The sequence below is a fragment of the Pleurodeles waltl genome, chromosome 3_1 (assembly GCF_031143425.1).
Source record: "Pleurodeles waltl isolate 20211129_DDA chromosome 3_1, aPleWal1.hap1.20221129, whole genome shotgun sequence".
Classification (NCBI taxonomy): domain Eukaryota; kingdom Metazoa; phylum Chordata; class Amphibia; order Caudata; family Salamandridae; genus Pleurodeles; species Pleurodeles waltl.
In genome coordinates this window covers 426175233-426195228 of record NC_090440.1, presented here as the reverse complement: position 1 = coordinate 426195228, position 19996 = coordinate 426175233, and the positions used below count along the sequence as shown (strand labels likewise).

General features: G+C 43.7%; 1 protein-coding gene across 4 annotated transcripts in view; it reads right to left on the bottom strand.

Annotated features, from left to right (window-relative positions):
* The window catches only part of FANCI (FA complementation group I), a 714639-nt gene that overhangs the window by 615777 nt on the left and 78866 nt on the right, over positions 1-19996 (bottom strand). For all 4 annotated transcript variants that reach the window (XM_069222692.1, XM_069222696.1, XM_069222693.1 and 1 more), the window contains exon 12: positions 13144-13280. In XM_069222692.1, the coding sequence (XP_069078793.1) occupies positions 13144-13280 (137 nt within the window). The remainder of the gene's footprint in view (positions 1-13143; positions 13281-19996) is intronic.

The following is a 19996-nucleotide window of genomic DNA, read 5'->3' as shown; positions in this document are numbered from 1 at the left end:
TTCCTAGGGGCACTGTACGCCACAAATAGCTGATTAGAGCGTCGAAAAGCTTTTGTCCTGTCCAAATAAAATTGAACGCATCTTTTCACGTCTAGAGAGTGTAATGCCCTCTCTGCTGGAGTAGATGGATGAGGGAAACAAGACTTGAAGACCAAAGGTTCGTTAATGTGAAAGTCTGACGGAACCTTTGGAATAAAATGCGGGTTAGTGCGCATTAGTAGTCTATCTTGTTTAAACTGTAGGAATGGCTCTTGGATGGAGAGCGCTTGTACCTCACTGACCCGCCTAGCTGATGTAAGAGCTATCAATAAGGCAACCTTCCACGATAAATGTTTGAGGGAAGCACGGTGGATCGGTTCAAAATGATGCTTCATCAGTTGTGCCAAAACAATGTTCAGGTTCCACGAAGGAGGTGGAGGTCTGAAAGGAGGGTAAACCCTGAACAGCCCCTTTAGAAATCTCTTAATCAGCCGAGAAGAGAAGAGCGAGGGTGTGTCCTCTGAACGTCTGTATGCAGCCATGGCTGCTACATGAACTTTAATGGACGAGTGTGCTAGGCCAGATCGAGCTAACTCTAAGAGATACGGAAAAATCTCTTCTGGTAGTGAAAGAAAAGGGTCAATTTGACGTTGATGACACCAGGCACAGAATCTCCTCCATTTACACTGATACGCCTTGTTAGTGCTATCCGCTCTGGCCTGTGACAAAATATCTCTGCAGTCCTGCGGGATATTTAAATGCGCAAATTCTCTGTGGTGAGGAGCCATGCCGCTAACCGCATTGAGTGTGGATCGGGGTGTCGAACTTGGCCGTTGTTCATTGTTAGTAAATGAGGTAACGGTTCCAGCGGAATATGAGGTTTGACTGAGAGAATGAGGAGCTCTGTGAACCAATGTTGGCGCGGCCAATACGGGGCTATCAGTATGAGAGTGCACGGTTCTGTTTTCATCTTCGTGAGGACCCTTGGGATCAACGGAATGGGAGGAAAGGCGTAAGCAAAGATGTCTGACCAGACTATCGAAAACGCATTCCCCCAAGATCCCTTTTGGTGATGCCAACTTGCGAAGAACTGGCATTTGGCGTTGTCCTTCTTCGCAAACAGATCCACTGTTGGTGTTCCCCACTGGGAAAAAATCTGGGTGAGTACCGTCTGGTCTAATTCCCACTCGTGGCATTCCGATTTCTGTCTGCTGAGTGCATCTGCTGCTTTGTTGTTTATTCCCGGCAAGTGCACCGCCGACAGTGCGACACCTTGCTGCGAGGTCCAGTTCCAGATCGCTTGGGCTTCCCTGGAGAGGGTGAGAGATCTTGTACCTCCTTGTTTGTTGAGATAATGCATCGTAGTGGTGTTGTCCGTTCTTATCACCACTCGTGATCCATGGATTCTTGGGAGAAACGCTTGTAAAGCAAGGTGCACTGCCCTGAGTTCTAGCCAATTGATATGCCTTGATGCCAGATGAGTTGACCATCTGCCACTTATTTTCAGGTCCTGTAATACTGCGCCCCAGCCTTCCAGTGAGGCATCTGTTGTTATGGTCCACGGGGCTGGCTGTTGAAGAAACGAGAGACCGATTGAGAGATGATGCTTTTGAGACCACCACTTGAGAGTTTTGATCATTATCGGAGTAATTTGTATCTGGTCTTCGAAAGTTCCTGATACTTGAAGCCATTGACGGTTTAGCAGCTCCTGCAAGGGGCGCATCTTTAGCCGACACAGAGGGATCAGAGGTATGCATGAAGACATCATGCCCAATAGTGATTTGAAGAGACGGACTGTAACCTTTCGTCTTCTTTGTATGAAACTCCCTAGGGTTAGTAACCTTTGTTGTCTCTCTAACGTGGGACATGTGATGCCGGATTCCGTGTTCAGTTTTGCTCCCAGAAAAGTAATACTGCGGCCTGGTAGAGGGTTGGACTTCTCCCAGTTGATCGTGAATCCGAGATTGGTCAGCAAGGAAACGCACTTTCTTGTTGACTTGTGTGCTCCTGTGTAAGTCTTTGCCTTTATTAACCAGTCGTCTAAGTATGGAAAGACCTGGTGCTTTCTTCTCCTGAGAAAGGCTGCCACTGGTGCTAGGCATTTGGTAAATATTCTTGGGGCTGATTTGAGCCCGAAGGGAAGGACGCGATATTGATAATGGCTCCCGGCTACGGTAAATCTCAGATACTTTCTGTGGGCAGGGTGGATTGGTATGTGGAAGTATGCGTCCTTGAGGTCTAGCGATGACATAAAATCTCTTTGATTGAGACGAAGAAGGACGTCTTGCAGGCTGATCATTCGAAACGATTGCTTCTTTAGGTATACATTTAGTTGCCTTAAATCGAGGATCGGTCTCCAATCCTTCCACTTTTTTCGAATTATGAAGAACCTGGAATAAAATCCTGTTCCTCTTTGAACCCGCGGCACCTTCTCTATAGCTCCCTTGAGAAGGAGCTTGTAGACCTCTTCTTTGAGTTGTTGAGGGTATCTTGAAGGAGTCCTGCGGGGAGGGTTGGGGGGAGGTTTCTGGACAAATTCTATAGTATGGCCCCGTGCCACTAATTGTAGGACCCACTTGTCTGACGTAATGGTTTGCCATTGACTGAGAAATAAGGAAATTCTTCCGCCCAGGGTGACAGGAGGAAGACTGGGCGTAGCCGGCGCCTCGAAGACATCAGGTTCTACGAGCTGCATCCTTAGCAGGGCGGGTTGAGCGTCCACGGCCTGCCGGTCTATTATAGGCTGGTTGAGTCGGTTGTCTTTGGGAATAGTATGGCCGAAATTGTTGTGAAGATGAGGGATAGGAAGAGTATCTCTGTTGTTGATACCCTCCTCTGTAAGAGGGCTGGCCGCGCCCCCTAGGACGAAAGGACGATTTCTGATATTGCAGGGTCCCTAGTGACCTTGCAGTGTCCGTGTCCGTTTTAATTGACTGTAGGGCTTCGTCCACATGTTTCCCAAATAACGCTTGGCCATCAAAGGGTAAGTCTAGGATCTTATTCTGGACTTCTGGACGAAATGAGGTGGCTTTGAGCCAGCCCTGTCTTCTTAATACAGCAGCGCCTGCAAGCTGTCTGAAAGCAGTGGTCGCTATGTCCATTGCGCAGTCTATAAGCTCTGCAGACGCACGTTGACCCTCTTGCACAGTCTTATTTGCCTCTGATTTTACGTCTTCCGGCAGTTGACTAATGAAAGGTGCAATATCTGCCCAAAGCGGTCTGTCGTATCGAGACAAAATAGCCAAGGAGTTGGCAGCTCTAAGCACTAAGCTGGCCATAGAAGAAAATCTTTTTCCTATGTTGTCTAGCCTTCTACTCTCCTTATCTGGGGGCGCAGAAATTGGAGCCGAAGGATTCTTTGATCTTCTTTGAGCCGCTTGAGCTACTACGGAATCTGGAGGAGGATGGCCTGTCAAGCATGTTGGGGCATCATCGGGAGCTTTGTATTTCTTATCCAGACGTGGTAAAACTGCTGTGACTGTTGCTGGATTAGTCATGACTTTAAGGCCTTCTTCCCACAAGTAGTTCACCATCGGGATAGAACGCACAGACTTCTGGAAGGGCTCTTTAAAATCATAAAGGAAACAATCTGTTTGCTTCGTAGGTAGCGGTAATGCAAAGCGCTTGGCTGCCCTCTCTAAGAGATTGTGAAAACCTCCAATGTCTTCAGGTGGGGACTTCATCTTCGAATGAGAAGGAGAAGATGGAGCAGGAATAATATACTCGTCCCACTCTGAGTGAGCATCTATGAGCTCTCCTTCTTCTTGATCTCCATCTGAAATGTCAGTGTCCTGGGGAATTGTCATGTCTGGGGTAGCCACATCTGTGAGATGCAAAGTCGTCGGTCTTTGATGTGGAGTAGAAGGACCAGAAATGGGCGATGGATGAGGCTGTTCTCCTTGTGGAGGAAACCTTCTGTTATAATCCACCAACATGGCTCTAAGGCCAGTAAGCAGGTCGGAAGGGATATACGTTCCCTGTTGATACTGCTGATGCTCCAAGGAAGCCTGGGGATCATAAGCTTCCTCATATTCCTCCTCTTCCTGATATTTTACATTCAATTCAGAGGGGCTGTGGGCCGTACCAAAAGGCCCATCTTCGTCTGAATCATCATCTCCCTCCAAAAGATGTACTGGTACCAGGGAGGATACCTTACTAGGTGAAGTGTGGGTTGGAGTTAATGTTTCTGTTCTTTTTTGGTATTTTTCCCTCGTCGACGGTGTCGTCGACAATCTTGTCGACGACGTGTAAACTGACTTTGTCGTAGACGGTGCCGTCTATGCTGGACGCACTGTTATTTTAATAGCCGCAAGCTTCGCCGACGAGTCTACCGTCGACAAAGTCCTCGTCGACGGTAAAGCTGATACGGACATCAGCGCCGTCGACGATGACGAGGTGTAGACGGTCGTCGACGCTGAAGTCGTCGTTGTAGTTCTCGTCGACGGTGGTGTACTCATCGACTATTTCGCCGACGGAGCCGTGGACGACGGAACACCTAAAGTAGTTGGAGTCGTCGGCAATGCGCTCACCGACGGTGCCGTCGACGGGGAATCCGTCGACGAGGCCTTTTTTCCAGTCACAGAAGATGGCTTTTTGAAAGGCACAGATGGTGGAACAGATGAGGATTTCCTGTGCCTCTCCGAACTGGAAGAATGTTTTTTCCCCTCTTTACTTGAGAGTCTAGTTGGGGAAGAAGATGGGCTGCGACCCTTATAAGACCCTGAAGCAGTCTTTTTGAGGGCTTTCCTTGAGGTTTGTGAGGGAGATCTAGAGCGTGATCTTGCTCTTTTAGTTGATCTCTTGGAAGTGGATGATTCCTCACTCTCAGAATCAGAAACTGGATCCTTCCTATGCTTCAGTTTCTGCAGCCATATTAGTAATCTGCCTTCTCTATCCTTTAAAGTTTTAGAAGAAAAAGTACGGCAAATCTTACAGTCCTTGGCTGAATGATCTGGATAGAGGCAGTAAATGCAGTCTTGATGAGGATCTTCAGAATGAAGTCTTTTCTTCCCACAAGTCTTGCAGTCTCTAAAGAGACTTTTCTTTTCCTTGTCAGACATAGTTGAAAAATAGCTGACAAATCAAAATAATTGAGTTTCCCTGAGAGAAAAAGAGCTGAAAAAAGGTGTGAAAACAGAGCAGAGCTCTGAGGAGACTCCCTAGCACGACGTGCGGTAGAAAATCTGAGGTGCTAGAGCTTCTCTCAGGAGGTTCTGAAGGGTGCTGTCGCCTGATTGGTGGAGGATCAAGTTTGGTCCTTTTTCACAAAATGACTCTGATAGACTATCAAATTGAAGAGGCCTAGGGCCTTTTTCTCTTCAATATGTTTTAACATTACTTATGAAAATTATACCGGGACTCCCATCTCGACGACGGGGAATGATTCAAGCATGTGAATCTATGAAAGTTCCAATACTGGAGTAACATAGGAATCCTGAATTCCTGACACTGATAATGTTTGATTTGTACTATTGTATCCAGTCTTTCAATGTAAATCTGCATTACTGGCGCCTCAATGGATTCAGAAGCTGAAAATGAAAACACAATAAAGGATACCGTGCCCCGGAGAAGGTGACAGAACTCAGACTGCCACGGGCTCATGTAATAAATACATTGGGCCATCAGAGTGTAGGAAGGAATTCGCTGACTGATGATGCAGCCAACTGTGCAGTCGTTACTACAACTGTAGCTGCGACTACTCGTTCCCATAAAAGGTGGATGAAGAAATACTGGCTGTTGTGAATGCTTCAGCTGAGAGCACACTTTTACCAAAAGCATATCCACCAAAATATTCCTACCATTTAAGTGCCCAAAACATTCCTTATGTAACTATTCCAGAGGTGGGTGATCATGCGATCCCAAACCAAGACAGTAGGCTAGAACTTATCAAAGCAGCGCATGGCAGGTTTTGCTTTTGCCCACGCTGGTGTGGGGGCTACAATTTCCTTGCCACACAAATGCTATTGGTGGTGGGGTGTAGTCTGTACAAACAAAGCAGTATGTCCTTAGTTGTGATATTTTCCAGCAAATTAAAGGCTACACCGTTAAAAGCCCACCACAGACATCCCTCTGAGTGTCCAGCAAGCCTATGCAGTGTATATACCTGGACCACTGTGGTCCCTTGAATTCTGATGGTGCATATAAACACATTCAACTTGCAGTTGATCCTTGCTCCAGATTCCTTTGGGCGTGGGCAAACGATCAGCTGACGCTCACACTGTTAATAAAGATTTTCAAGTATTTGTCAGGACATATGTAGTAGCTGCATTCCACTCTGACCAGGGCCCTGCCCTTGCCTCAAAAGCATAAAGGAATACCATGGGAACCCTGGGTGTAGATGTGCATTTTCCCCTTTCATCCCAAGGGAAATTCGATAGTGGAGAGAAAGACCCAAGATTTAAAGCAATCCTTAACAGCTTAGAGTATTAGGTTCAGGTCATGGATGGAGCCAACCCCTTTATGGGGGCTAGGGAGCATTAAATAATCTGCCAAGAAGATCTTTAGGTGGCCGTACCACAGATGAAGTTCAGTTTGGCATCTTAATGTATGTCCCAAACCGATAGTCCTGGCGCAGTGGCAGCAGAAGCTAATTGTGACCGGAATGAACGTCGACGTCTTACCAAAACTCCAAGATTTCCAAGATGAGCGTTCTACTACACTCGCTGCTGCTATGAGAATGAGGGATACACCAACATCTACAGGGAGGATTCCAAATCCAAAAGTTGGGGGATCTAGTCCAAGAAAAGATTGCAGTGAGAAAAGAATGTGGCCCATCGTACCATGAACTGGTGCCAGTCCTTGGAATTCAAAGCACCAGAACTGTCATCTTGTCACCATTAGCTGGTTCTAAAGAAAACAGTTTTGTCTCCATTCAGCAAGTAAAATTGATCAAGTGGCCTATACTACATAGTAGGCCTCAAGGATTTCTGGCCTCCCTATCCCCTCTCACTACCATACAGGAGATACCGCTTCAAGCATTGAAAAATGCTGAAGTTATTTTCCCTAGGCTGGGGAGGGAGAAAAATTAACTTTCGTTGGTTCAAATTACCACAAGAAGCACCAAAAATGCCCCAGACGTAGGTCTACAGTCAACTGCTTCTCAAAACAACAGAGTTGTTTCTGATTAACTACCTTTCGAGGCTTCTACCAGTCCTTTCACCTACATTGGCTCCTGTCTTCACAAAGATTGCTTCTGGGTACTTTGTCAACATTGACCTCTTCAGATTCAACTACCACTTCTCTTAGTGGTATATGTACATTTTTTAACTGGTTAAAACCCACTTATCTGATTTGTCAATGGTCCTATTTGTGGATTATACTCACTCTGCTAGCTCTCTTTCAGTGGATTGGATTTGTGATTGTTTTCTTCTTGCTTATATATGGGCATTATCTTCCTGAATGCTCTGCTGCTGAACTAGCAGATGAGGTACTGAAGCCTCATTTGTCTTCCTACAAAGTACAAAGAGATCTGTCCCTAGTGAACATTTCTGCTGTTCCAGTTCCTAATGGGATTGTTTTGGATAAGGTTCCATATGATATATTTGGTCCTACTGAAACTATTCAACTTCCTTATGTTTTTTAAATTTCTATGGATGACATTATTACCCCTGGGGTTCTGTCAATGATTGGGATGTAAAAACTGTTTCTTCAATGCTCTCTGAGCTGGAATATTATACTGTTTTTGAAAGTGAAGATCTGTATGTGAACCCCACAAATTATGAAGAAATGTATTGTTATCACCACTATGAGCACCATTACCTACACAGCGCTAGTACTCTACGTACAATTTTTAATTACATGCAATGGGAACATTGTCTGACTCCACCAGTGGGGAGTTCTAAAACATACTCAGACAAATTTGCATATTTTTTTGGGCATGATGTTACTGATGCAGTATCCAATTATTTCAAATTTCCTTCCACTAAAATAAGGAAAACATGCTGGCTGCTACTAAATTAATTCATTCAGACTTATTTGTTTTCAACTAGACATTAAAGTTTATGAATATTGGAAAACTACAATAGCTTTGAAATCAGTTTGGAGAACAAAAGATTGGCAAGTACAGGGCAGGAATGCCTTATTTAAAGTATGTCTGATTCCATCACAGATTAATTTTCTAAACAAAATACGAGGAGAAGGAGGTTTCATATGGCACGCAGGGATTTTTCAGTGACAGGAATTATTGCGCGCTAAGGCATTTCGCGCTGAATTCTTGGTTAAATACCTTTTAATCATAGTGCGTGTTGGCTGTCGATTCTCTATCTGTGTAGTGCTGGGAGGAGTTTCGTTGATTTCCTGTTTCCAAGGACTAAAGAACACCATACTGGAAGGTGTTTTTTTTTATTTTTATCATAAACATAGTTGAAAGACTGAATTGTAAAGGATATGGAGGCATAAACTTACATTATTCTCTACGTGTTTGAACCTTTTGGTGTCTGCGTTTTAACATTGGTGCACATTTTTTTGTAGTTGTTTTTAACAAGGGAAGTGACAGTTGGTGAAAATGCTATTTGAACCACCAGCAAAATTTTTGCAAACCAAGGGAGATCCACCAATGCCGTGGACCAGATGGAAAGAAGAGTTTTTGACGTACATGAAAGCAATGGATCATGAGAATATGTCTCAGGAAAGGAAAAAAAATATTTTGCTACATTGTTTAGGATCAGAAGGTCAAATGGTTTTCAGAACCTTGCCTTCCATTGTTATGCAAGGACAGGCTGACGGAGAGTTGGATGTTTTTAAAGAAGCATTGATGAGACTGGAAAATAGGTTAAATCCTACACAGAGTATTGCATTGAATAGGTTCAAGTTCTACACCAGAGTACAGCACTCCAATGAAACTTTTGATGAATTTCTGACAGCGTTGCGGGGATTATCAGTACATTGTAACTTTGGGGAGATGACTGATGAAATGATACGAGATCAGATTATAGTACATGTGAAAAGTAGGAAAATTCAAGAACATTTGTGGGTTATGGGGGGACCCTAAGTTACAAGATGTTATCTCGACGGCGAAAGACTTGGAGCAGTCTGAGAGACAGATGAAGTCAGTGCAAGTTTCTGACAAAGAAAAAAGTGTAGAATCGGAGGTTGTGGGTGCTATGAGGGGTAGTAATTTGGGTACCAGTAACAGTGTGGCAGGGGGAAAAGGAATGAATGAGAATTCGGAGAGGTTATCGTGTTTCCGATGTGGTGGTTTGAACCATTTGGCATCGTCGTCTCAGTGTCCTGCGATTCAGAAGGAGTGTAAGAAATGTGGTAGAGTGGGGCATTTTGCTCGGGTGTGCAAAGATGTTAAGAAGAATAATAGCATTTCAAAAGGAAAAATGGTGTATGTGAATAGTGGGAGAAGTGAGGAGGACTGGCGAAAGTATGATGTGAGGAATAAGGAGCCAGGGGGTATGGTGTTATCACTTAAGAGTGGGAAGGAAGAAATAGGTGGTATGGTGAAACAACTTATATGTGAGGTACAAATTTTAGGAAGAAAATTAGAACTAATGGCGGATTCGGGATCACCATGGACGACTGTGGTGCAGGATTACTTCAAGCAAGTATCTGAGGGAGTTTGGAACATAACTGATCTAAAGGAACCTGATATCATAGCTGAGAGTTTTGATGGTATGACTATTGATGTGATGGGGTTTGTGGAGACTGAGTTTGTGTTCAAGGAGAGGTGTGCCAATGTTAAGTTGTACATGGCAGCTAAGGGTGTGAATCTTCTAGGTTGGAGAGACCAAGGTAAATTGGGAATAATTTTGAATCCAAGAAGTAGTGAACCTGTCTTAGCCATAGAAGATTGTGAAAATAGAGAGTGGATTATTTCTAAGTTTCCACAAGTGTTCACCAATAAGTTGGGCAAATTGGTGAATTACAGTCACAAGATTAGAGTTAAGGCTAATGCTAAACCTGTAGTGCAAAAGCTCCGGAATGTTCCCATAAGTGTCAGAGAGGAGTAGAAACAAATTTTATCGGAGATGGTGGATGAGAATGTGATAGAGGAAATTGAATCCTCAGAATGGGTATCTCCGATTGTGTTGGCCCGGAAAGCTGACAAGTCCTTGAGGTTGTGTGCGGATTTGAGGGCTGTGAATGCTAATATTATTGTGAATTGTCATCCTTTACCCAAGATCAATGAGGTGATCAGCTTGCTTAAAGGGGCGAATATCTTCTCAACCCCGGATTTAAGATCAGCCTATCATCAGCTAGAACGGACGGAAGACTCAATACATCTCACAGCATTTATCACTCCTCAGATACTATTCCAATTCAATAGAATGCCTTTTGGATTAGCATCCGCATTGTGAGTTTTCCAAAGAGCGATGATTCATCTGTTCAAAGATATGATGGATATGTAAAATGTTTCCAAGATGACGTTTTAATATTTTCAAGAAATGAGAAAGAGCATAAAGGGGATGTGATTAATGTTTGTAAAGTTTTGAGTGAGAATGGATTGCCTCTAAAGGAAAAGAAGTGCAAGTTTTTTTCCAAGTCTATTGAATATTTAGGTCATACTGTATCAGGAGAAGGAGTAATACCAAAACAATCCTTAGTGGATGCCATAGTTAATGCTCCTGCTCCTAATAATCTGGATTTTTTTTTTGTCATTTACAGGTCTTTGTGAATATTACAGTAAATTAATTGACTAAAATGGAGCCGCTGAGGGAACTCACACGTAAGGGGAGCCAGTATATGCATGGACCGAGAAACAAAATGAAGCACTTGAAAGAATCAAAAAAGAAATTGCGGAGGCCGCCACTTTGAAACCTTTCAGTGTTGGAGCACAATGTGTTGTAACAGTAGATGCAAGCATGTATGGAATTGGAGAAGTACTGTCGCAAAGGTGTGGAAAAGACAAGTGGAATGTCTCATTTGCTTCACGTACTTTGACGGATGCTGAGAGAAGATACGCGGTGATTGAGAAGGAGTTGTTGGCATGTATTTGGGCAGTTGAGCATTTTAGAAATTACATCTGGGGTTCGAGTTTTATCCTTCAGACAGATCATAAACGATTAGTGGGTATCCTTTCTCCTGGTGGGGGTTGGAATGCCACTGCTCGTATTGCCAGACTTGTGTCTAGATTGCAAGAGTATTGTTTTAAGGTGGAGTATGTGCCTGATACGAGTAATGCCGTGGCAGATTGTTTGTCGCGACTTACCCAAAATGAGACAACGAAGGATGAAGCACTGCATAATGTGCTGGAAAATTATGTGGTATCTGCTGTGTTTGGATACATGACTGCTGAGTTTGATGGTATAGAAGAAGAGGAGTGGATGGTGTGTGATGAGAGGGATGCTGTTTTGCAAGAAGTGAAGAGGTATGTGAGAGAGGGTTGGCCTGACAGAAATAGGATTCCGGCGGAAATAGAACCGTTTGGAAAAGTTAGAGATTAACTAGAAGTAGAGAATGTGCTGTTATTTAAGAAAGGGAAGTGCATTCCTCCCAGAGGCATGCAGGAAACTATTTTGAAACTTGCTCATGAGGGGCATCCAGGAATGTCTTCTATGAAAAGGTTTATACGTACTTGTTTCTGGTGGCCGGGGTTAGATAAGATGGCAGACAGAGTGCTCAGATAGTGTTGTGTGTGTGTGTGTGAATGCAGAAAAAAATTTAAGACTGTTTCTGCTCCTCTTGCACCGGTTCCATGGCCGAGTTCTCCTTGGCAGAAGTTGGGTTTTGACATTTCGGGTCCATTTTATTCACTTCCGGCTGATGCACGTTATGCCTTGGTGCTGATTGACTATTTTTCCAAGTGGCCTGAAGTGAAATTGGTTCCCTGTGTGTCATCGGGTGTCATCATCGAGTTTTTCAAAGAAGTGTTTGCAAGAGAAGGTTATCCCGAAGTTCTGATTTCAGATAATGGAGCCCAGTTGGTTGCTAAAGAAATGCAGAGTTTTTTTTAAGTACAGCAATATCAAGCATTTTACCACTCCACTATATGAACCACAAGGAAATGGAAAAGTGGAGAGATTCAACGGGTCCTTAAGGAAAGTATTTGTTGGGCACGTGGATTTGGAGGAATGTGGAAGGAGAAGTTAAGGGAAAAGTTATGGTATTATTGAATTACTCCACAGTGTACCATGGGTGTGAGTCCTTTCAAATTGCTGAGAGGGAGACACCCTGTGTCCAAGTTGTGTCCATGGTGGTTTAGGAGGAAACTAGGTAAGGATTGGGAGGGTGTGTCTATGCAGGAGGTCAGAGAAAGGGTGAGGTGTAAACAGAAGAAGTTTAAGGAGTTCTACGACAGTAAGTGGAAAGTGAAGGAGCCTAGCTTTGGTGTTGGAGATTGGGTTAGGATACGTAAGCCTGGATTTGTGAGAAAGGGTACGTCTAAGTTTGGAAGAGCCCTTAAGGTGATCAAGGATTTTAGGAAAAGTGTGGTTACACAGGGTGGAAAGGTGTGGAATGTGAGGAGATTGACGAAGTGCAGTGGTAATGGTGAGTACCTGGATGAAGGAGTGTGTGCTGATCATGTAGTAGGGGTTGGGAATGATTTTGGTAGCAGGGGTTCACGGTCTATTGAGGGTATGGATGGAGATATGCATCATGAACAGGCTGTCGTTGGGGATGGTTCTGGTGATGAAGAGGCATGTATGGGATTGGAGGGAAATGAGCTGGATATCACCATGAACAATGATTCTGTTGCATCAAGGGTGAAGTCCAATGCAAGAACAAGATGCTGGCCTGTCAAGTTTAGGGACTTTGTTTAGATTTTATTGTAAGATTGGACTCTCTAGTATTAATTTTTGTGTTTGTTCAGTAGTTTAATTATACCATTTGTATATCCTTGTATGTTTTATTTTTTTATGTTTCATTTGTTGTTCTATATTGTTTTGTTTAAAGGAAGGGAGATGTGTTATATTCTAACATCATTGAGTACTTTGGAATGTAAAGGTGGAATATAGAGCATGGATTGGTGGGGAGGATTCGATTGGTGGGGCATTGTAGAGAGTGAGTCCAGAGAAGAAACTTCTGATTGAGTTGTCGGAGAATAAACCTCATATTACTTCAAACGTGTCTGGTGGATCATTACAACATGCTACATCTAATGGCAAGAGACATTTAAGAGGAAGGCAGGTTGGAAGAAGTGGTACAAAATACAGCAACCTGCTAGCATGTCATGTTCTTTGCAGAAACATACATTATTTCTTTATCCCAGATGAGTACCTGTTCTTCACGGTTTCCAAAATCATTGTGGAGACACAGCTTGTCTTAGGAATTAGATCCTGAAGGCATTTAGAGCCTGTCTGGAACTGGAGATCTCTGAAACTTTTAACAATTGCCATTTTTAGGAATTCGAACACCTGTATTTAAAAGAAAGAAAATGTTCATAATGTAAAGGGAACACATCACCTGTGTTAACAGGATATGCTCTGACAGGCAAACTGTACTTTCATATCATAGGCGTGTTTTTTAGTTGCACTCTGCTTCACAGATTTACAAGTGACATATTGTAGAAGGCATGCTGCACACTTATGTTAGATGCTTTTGTAGTCTGTAACAAAACGTAACATGAAAGGGTTGCATTCATATTGCCTAACATGTCCGCCCACGCTTTATCTCATTTTCATTGGAAGGGCACAGGGATGAACATTTATTAAGAGACTCTGCAACTGCAGACTGAGCAGGAAGACTGTCCTTTCCTACAAAATACAACAGAATAGAATGTAATAAACAAAATGACACCAAAATGACACACATTTAATAAAGGCAACCAGAGCTATGAATGTTTAAACGTTTTAAGTAGGAAGAGCACCAAAAAATGCCAGGCACCAATGATAGCCTTGGTTCGTGGTAGACCGGGCCTGAGGCACAAATTCAGGCTGACTGAAATGGAGCGTCGGTCAGATACACCAACCAGTCTCATCCTAGTCCAAGATTTTACTTTCTGACTTGGGGCCTGATTTAGGTCTTGGCGGACAGCTCGTTGTTCTGCCAGGGCGACAGAGTATATTACTTCATCCCTCACCAATGGACGGTCCGCCCACCAGATTTATAAACAACTGTCAAGCAGGTGGTCATTTATAAAGCATTGCCAGGAACTGCCGTCACAGCAGTTCCTGACCATACAGTTCACTATTAGGTGCAGGGCTCCGTCAGAATGGTAGAGCCCTGCACCAAATAGTTTTCTTTTTTATTTTCAAAAGTAAAATTCCAAACAGGATTTTCTTTTTGAAGTCTATAGTGAGAGGAGCGTTTAGCAGTTTTCGCTGCCCCTTACCGCCAGGGTTTTCATGGTGGTGACAGGCTGTGAAAACTGACCTCCAATTCCTCCCATCTAAATTAGATGGGTAGAATTACAGGTCTGCGTTCAATGGTCCTTACTCCACAGGGCCATCGCAGGGGTTTAATCACAACAGAGACAGAGTAGTCTCCACAGTGATTAGACTTATGATCTGTCCACTTATTGATTTGGTGGGTGGACCATTATCTTGCCGATATGTATACTCATTGCAGTTGCAAGATCTAAATCAGACCCTTAGTCTTTTAGGTCCCAATCAACCACAGGAATATACTTCTAACCCCACCCCCTCACCCCAGGAGAGGCACTTAGAGACTCAAATGGTGTCAACCAGAGGCCAATAGCAGGGCCTAGTACAGGCCCAGTTGCCGCTGGTCAGCTGGTTACTCCCAGGAAAAGGCCTCTTGCAACTTGCTGACTCCCTATAGCCACACAGGCTACTGGAGGTCAGCCAGTCCGCTTCTTTGTAGTGAGCACAAGATGGAGCAGGCCCAATCCTTCAGGGTTCCTCTCAGGTCACAGACCGCAGGTTCAGTCCTCTTCTGTTCTTTTGCAGGTGAAAGTGTTATGAAGTGGTTACCTAGACTGCCACATTTCTGTCTGGAACTAGCTAAGGGGGGTGGGATGACTGCTGGGCAAGCCCTAACCAACTGGGTAAAAGTTCTTGAGGCAGTTGCCAGCTTTTTCAGTAGTTCCTGCTTGCCTTAATTCAAACAGGACCAAAACGCCATGTGTCAGGACATTTTCAAGCTAGAGGAAGTCTTCGACCACACTATATTGACACAGGGATCCACAAGATGTGTCTTGGCATCGTGTTCTCTCCCTTTAAAGTGTGGCACGATCTGACAACGTGTTGTCAAAAGGAGGCTTACAGCCCCTACCTTGCACATTCTGTGGAGTTCAGAGAAGTCATCTCTGTCTATTCAGGATGGCCTACTGTTTGCACCTATTCAACGCTGAGCACTGGCAGAGGCTTATGCTAATTAGCTTTCTGACTATACATGCAGGTAAAGAGTAACTTTCTAAAAGTTACTTTTCCTTAATGTGTAATAAAAGTCCGGCATCACAAATGAACTGGATTTCCAATATCTATTAAATAGTGATTTAATTATTTTTCTAGCTGGTCCCATTACTGAGATACAGAGTTAGCATTATTATCTGTATTCTGGTTTTCTACACAGGACAGCTAGGCCTACTGGAGTGAAAATAGTTTTTAGGGCCTTGTCATTGTAGGAATATGGTAATATTAATTTTCTACATGTCTCACTTTTAAATACCAGGGGTGATTTACTAATACTAAAAGGGAGGTTTTGACCTGTCAAAGGGTGGTTTTAGCAGATTGTACTCCAAATTTAAACTGCAATAATAAGGCTACAGTTGTAGGCCTGAAGCCATGTTCTCCTTGTCACACTAGTGATTGGCACAATAGGTGCTACAGTCCACAGGTGACATCTAACTTCCTGTCCCTGGGTGCACATTTTACACCATATACTAGGAACTTACAGGCAAGTTAAATATCCAAATTATGAATAGGTCAATTCAATCTTTATTTTTTAAGGTATCATAACAGAGATCATATTCCAAGTATGATCAGGCCGCTGGTCTGGCAACTGCCATTGAAGTGGTAGCTCAGGTAGCCGGGGAGCCAACTAACAAAACAACATGTCAGCATGTAAGAGGTCAGTGAAAGGCAGGGATGTGTCCAATGGGGACCAGGCTACTGAGCAGTAAATTCTGAAATGAGTTCTATGCCCAATAACAGCATGCCGTGGTGGAGAAGAAGGGGTGTACAGGGGAGATGGGTGAATTCTAAAAGGGGAATCAAAGTAGAAGGCGGTCCAGGTGACGAAGGTAGGGGTAAGAGGTGGGGGAGGTGCCTGACCATAGTAGGGGATGGGTTGAAAGGGATTCGGTTGGAGGCCCAGTATGCCATTCACCCCATTAGGGATCAGGGTCGCGGTGGTGGTAGGGTAGGAGTATAGGATGCAGGGCTCGAAAAATCTACTCGACCACTCACTATAGTGAGTTTTATTTTATGAAGTCGAGCTATTTTTAGATTCCACTCAAACCTTCTGGTGAGTGGACAAAGAACAGGTGTTCTGTTTAGTCAGAAACTGAATTAGCAATTAAGATGCCTTTAAATCTTATTCTTGTCACATTTGCTTAGTTCAGAGACAGAGGTCAAAAGTCAGTTTGTCTTCTTGCAATGCAAATACTTTTCCTTGAGACTGGAGAGTTCCAGGATTTTGTAAGGTGAACTGTCTGACCTACGTGAAATGAAAGGCTTTTGGTATCGTGTTTTTCCTAATACACAACACTTATACAACTAAGTCAACTTTACAAACATTTCAAAATATATTATAGTAGCTGTGAAAGACCATTTTTTCTACTTCTGTGTGATGAAAAAAATATTTTAATAGAATGAAAAAAGTCAGAACACTTCACATGGTAATGTGCAAGTGATAAATGTTTTCTGAAACCCACTTTTCACAGATTATTGTTAATACACCATATAGTTTTCTCAATAAAACTGCAAGTTAGTGAGAAGGTTTCTGGACATTTCTTAGAAATTTACTGTCTGTAAATGACAGTGCGCGACCACATCATGCTTTAGTAATATATTAAAACGTGAGTGTTTAAACATAAACTGACACATACTCCTGCCCTAATGGCAAAGCTATTAGTAAACTAAAAGGCAAGTCACCCTATATGTGGGCTAGATTTATTATACATGGAGCAAAAGTGTAGTGTATTTAATCAAACAAAAGAAATTAATTTTTTTACAGCAGAAATACTGAACTCACACATTTGAAGGTGCACTCATGTGAGAATGAAGAAAAAGGTGACTGTAAAATACAATACTTGCCTAGTATCACACAAATTGAGACCTATTTCCAGGTGAAGTACATTACAGTTAGGTCGAGTAGTTTATTCAAGCTACTCAACCTACAGGTCTAGTAACATTTTTATGATTTTTCAAGGCCTGGGATGATCCTGTAAATGCCCAAAAAAGAAAAGACAGAAAGGGGAGGTTATGTCATGTGTGAACCAATAGGTTTTACAACCCAGACATGACTCCGATGTCTAGGTATTGGTGTACAGGAGATGAGGGAATGTCCCACGGTCTGCGTTCTAGAATCCTATGGTGGCAATGTTGTAGTTGGAAGTAATGCAATAATTGCGAGGGGTGGGTTTAAGTGCAACTTAAATGATAAAGGGTTTCAGCTCTCCATCTTGGATTATGTCATCTATCAATTTTATCCCTACTATCTCCCAGTCCTTCCATCATAGGGGGCGACTGCCCACCTGGATAGCACTGAGATGAAGTTGGGAGGACCTAAGTATGAGATTTCCTACAGACCCTCACCATTGTTTGCACCATAGGGTTGGGCGTTAAAGCATAGGGGGTCTTGTGGCAGTAGAGTATGTTCAGTCCATTATCGCTGAGATTCATAGCATGTTCTAAACAAACCCAGAATGGTGGGGGGTTGTCCCCTTCATTCCCAGGTAAGAGAGTTGTGCCAGGTGTAAGGTGTAACGTGCAACCGCAGAGTTCTACACATGATACTCCTGAACCACCACTCTTCATTCGTGTCATCAGTTTAGAGAAGGCGATACGTGGTCTCATGTCTCCCAAGAGGAATGATCATATGCCTTTGTCTACCACTCACAATATGGGGCCCTGATAAGGAGAGGTAACATCCCAAGGACATATGTGAAACGAAGGGCTGTTACCATATTGATTGCTTTTGTCCTCCCCTATTAGGATAAGTTAAGATTGTTCCATTTCACATATTCATTGTTGTGTTTGGCAACAAGGTGGTCTAAGTTGTCTGGGACCATGTTTTCCAGACCCCTATTAACAAGGATACCTGAATATTTAGGAATCCCATAATAATCACTTTTGTTGTGGTACGTGAGATAGGTAAATGCTTCGCTTTTGTCCCAGTTGACCTACTAGAGAAAGACAATATGAGGGACATTAAAGCTGGTAACGACCTGTCTAGGCAGGTGAGCGCAAGCAGTACATTGTCTGCATATGATAGGATATTGGTCATTCCTAAGTGGCTACGCCCGTGATATGGAGAGAATGATGGATGGCTGCCAGCAGAGGTTCCATGGGTTAAAAAAAAAAAACAGTGGGGGCAAGAGAGGGCATCCCTGCCTGTCACCTCTGTGGATCGCGAAAGTGTCTGAACCTACCACAGTTGACCTGGGTAGTAAGCTTGGTGTAGAGTCATCGGATGTTTGAGATGAAGGTGTCCCCCAGGCTTAGTTGGGCAAGGGCCTTGAACATATACCTCCATTCTTTGCTGTCAAATGCCTTCTCATCGCCGAGATAGAGGGCGATCGTGGCTTCCTGGGAGTCCTTAGAGATCCACAGGAGAGGGGCATGAGTGCAGATATGGTTGAGGGAGGAGCTCCCTAGGACAAATCCCACCTGAGTTCCATGTATTAAACTCAGGATGACCTGTTTGAGTTGAGTAGCGAAAATGCTCAAAAGAATCTTGGCATCAGTATTCAGGAGGGAGATCGAGAGATAGCTCCCACAAAGTAGGGGGAGGAAGGGGTGGGTCTTTGCCCAACTTTGGTAGGACCGTGATAAGTACTTTGTTAGGCACACCAGAAATTGAACCATAGTTTCCGGCCTCCTGGAAGGGAGCATGGGGTTGTTTCACCACGTCCACCTTAAATCAGCGGTAGAATTTTTCTACAAACCGGTCTTCTCCTGGGGCTTTGTTGTACAGGAGGGTGGAAATAGCTTGTGCCACCTCTTCCTTAGTGATTTCCCATCCAGGAGGGTTCTGCACTCATCATTAAGAATGGGTAGGTTAATAGTGCTGAGAAAGGCATCGCCCTGGTCTTCGTGGTTGCAGAGTTCAGAGCTATATAGTATGGCATAGTAGGCTTCAAAAGTGTCCGTAATACCTTATAGTTCGCAGACCGCGCGGGCAGAGCCATTTCTGATTGAAGGGATGGTCATCAAGGTGTCCATCTGTCAGAGCTGTGCAGCTAAAAGTATGCCCACCTTCTCCCTGCTCATAGTGAGCGGCCTCGAGTTTGGAAAGTGCATACTTCGCTTTAGATGTATAGTGAGTTGAGCTCCATTGTGGCGTTTCCCAGTGTGAACCTATTCCCCTACAGTGGGATTCCCAGTGTATGCTTTCATGAGTATTTTAATGTCTCATTCTAGTAGAAGTTGTCGCTGTGCCCTTTGTTTGTTATCTAGTGCCACATCCCTCATCAGTTGGCCACGTAAGGGAGCTTTGGCCGAGGGTGGACACCACTGATCCCGTATTGTCTGACAGGTATGCTGTCATACGTGATAGGAGTTGTTTTTTCTACAATAGATTTGTAACATTTCACATTGAGATGCCAGGGTTTATGGATGGGGGTCGTAGGTTCAAATCCAGTTTAGGCGGCCTGGAATATGATCGGAAAGGGGGTGCTCGACAAGGGTACAGTCTCAGATTGTCGATGAGATCAGGTGGGAGATTATGAAATAATCCAGTTGGAAATGAGTGCCATGAACAGCCAAGAAAAATAAATATTCTTTGTCCATCAGGTGTAAAAGGTGCCAAATGTCGAACAGTCCATGGTCGTCACACAGATCACATAGGAGGGCCATTACTGGATTTATCTATGGGACCAGCACAATCCAGCACTGCATCTGGTGCCATATTCCAGTCTTCCCCATCACAACATTTGATACAATGAGATCAGTCAGTGGTCAGTGTAGGCGGGAGAAAAATGAGAGTTTCATGCCAGTGAGAGCAT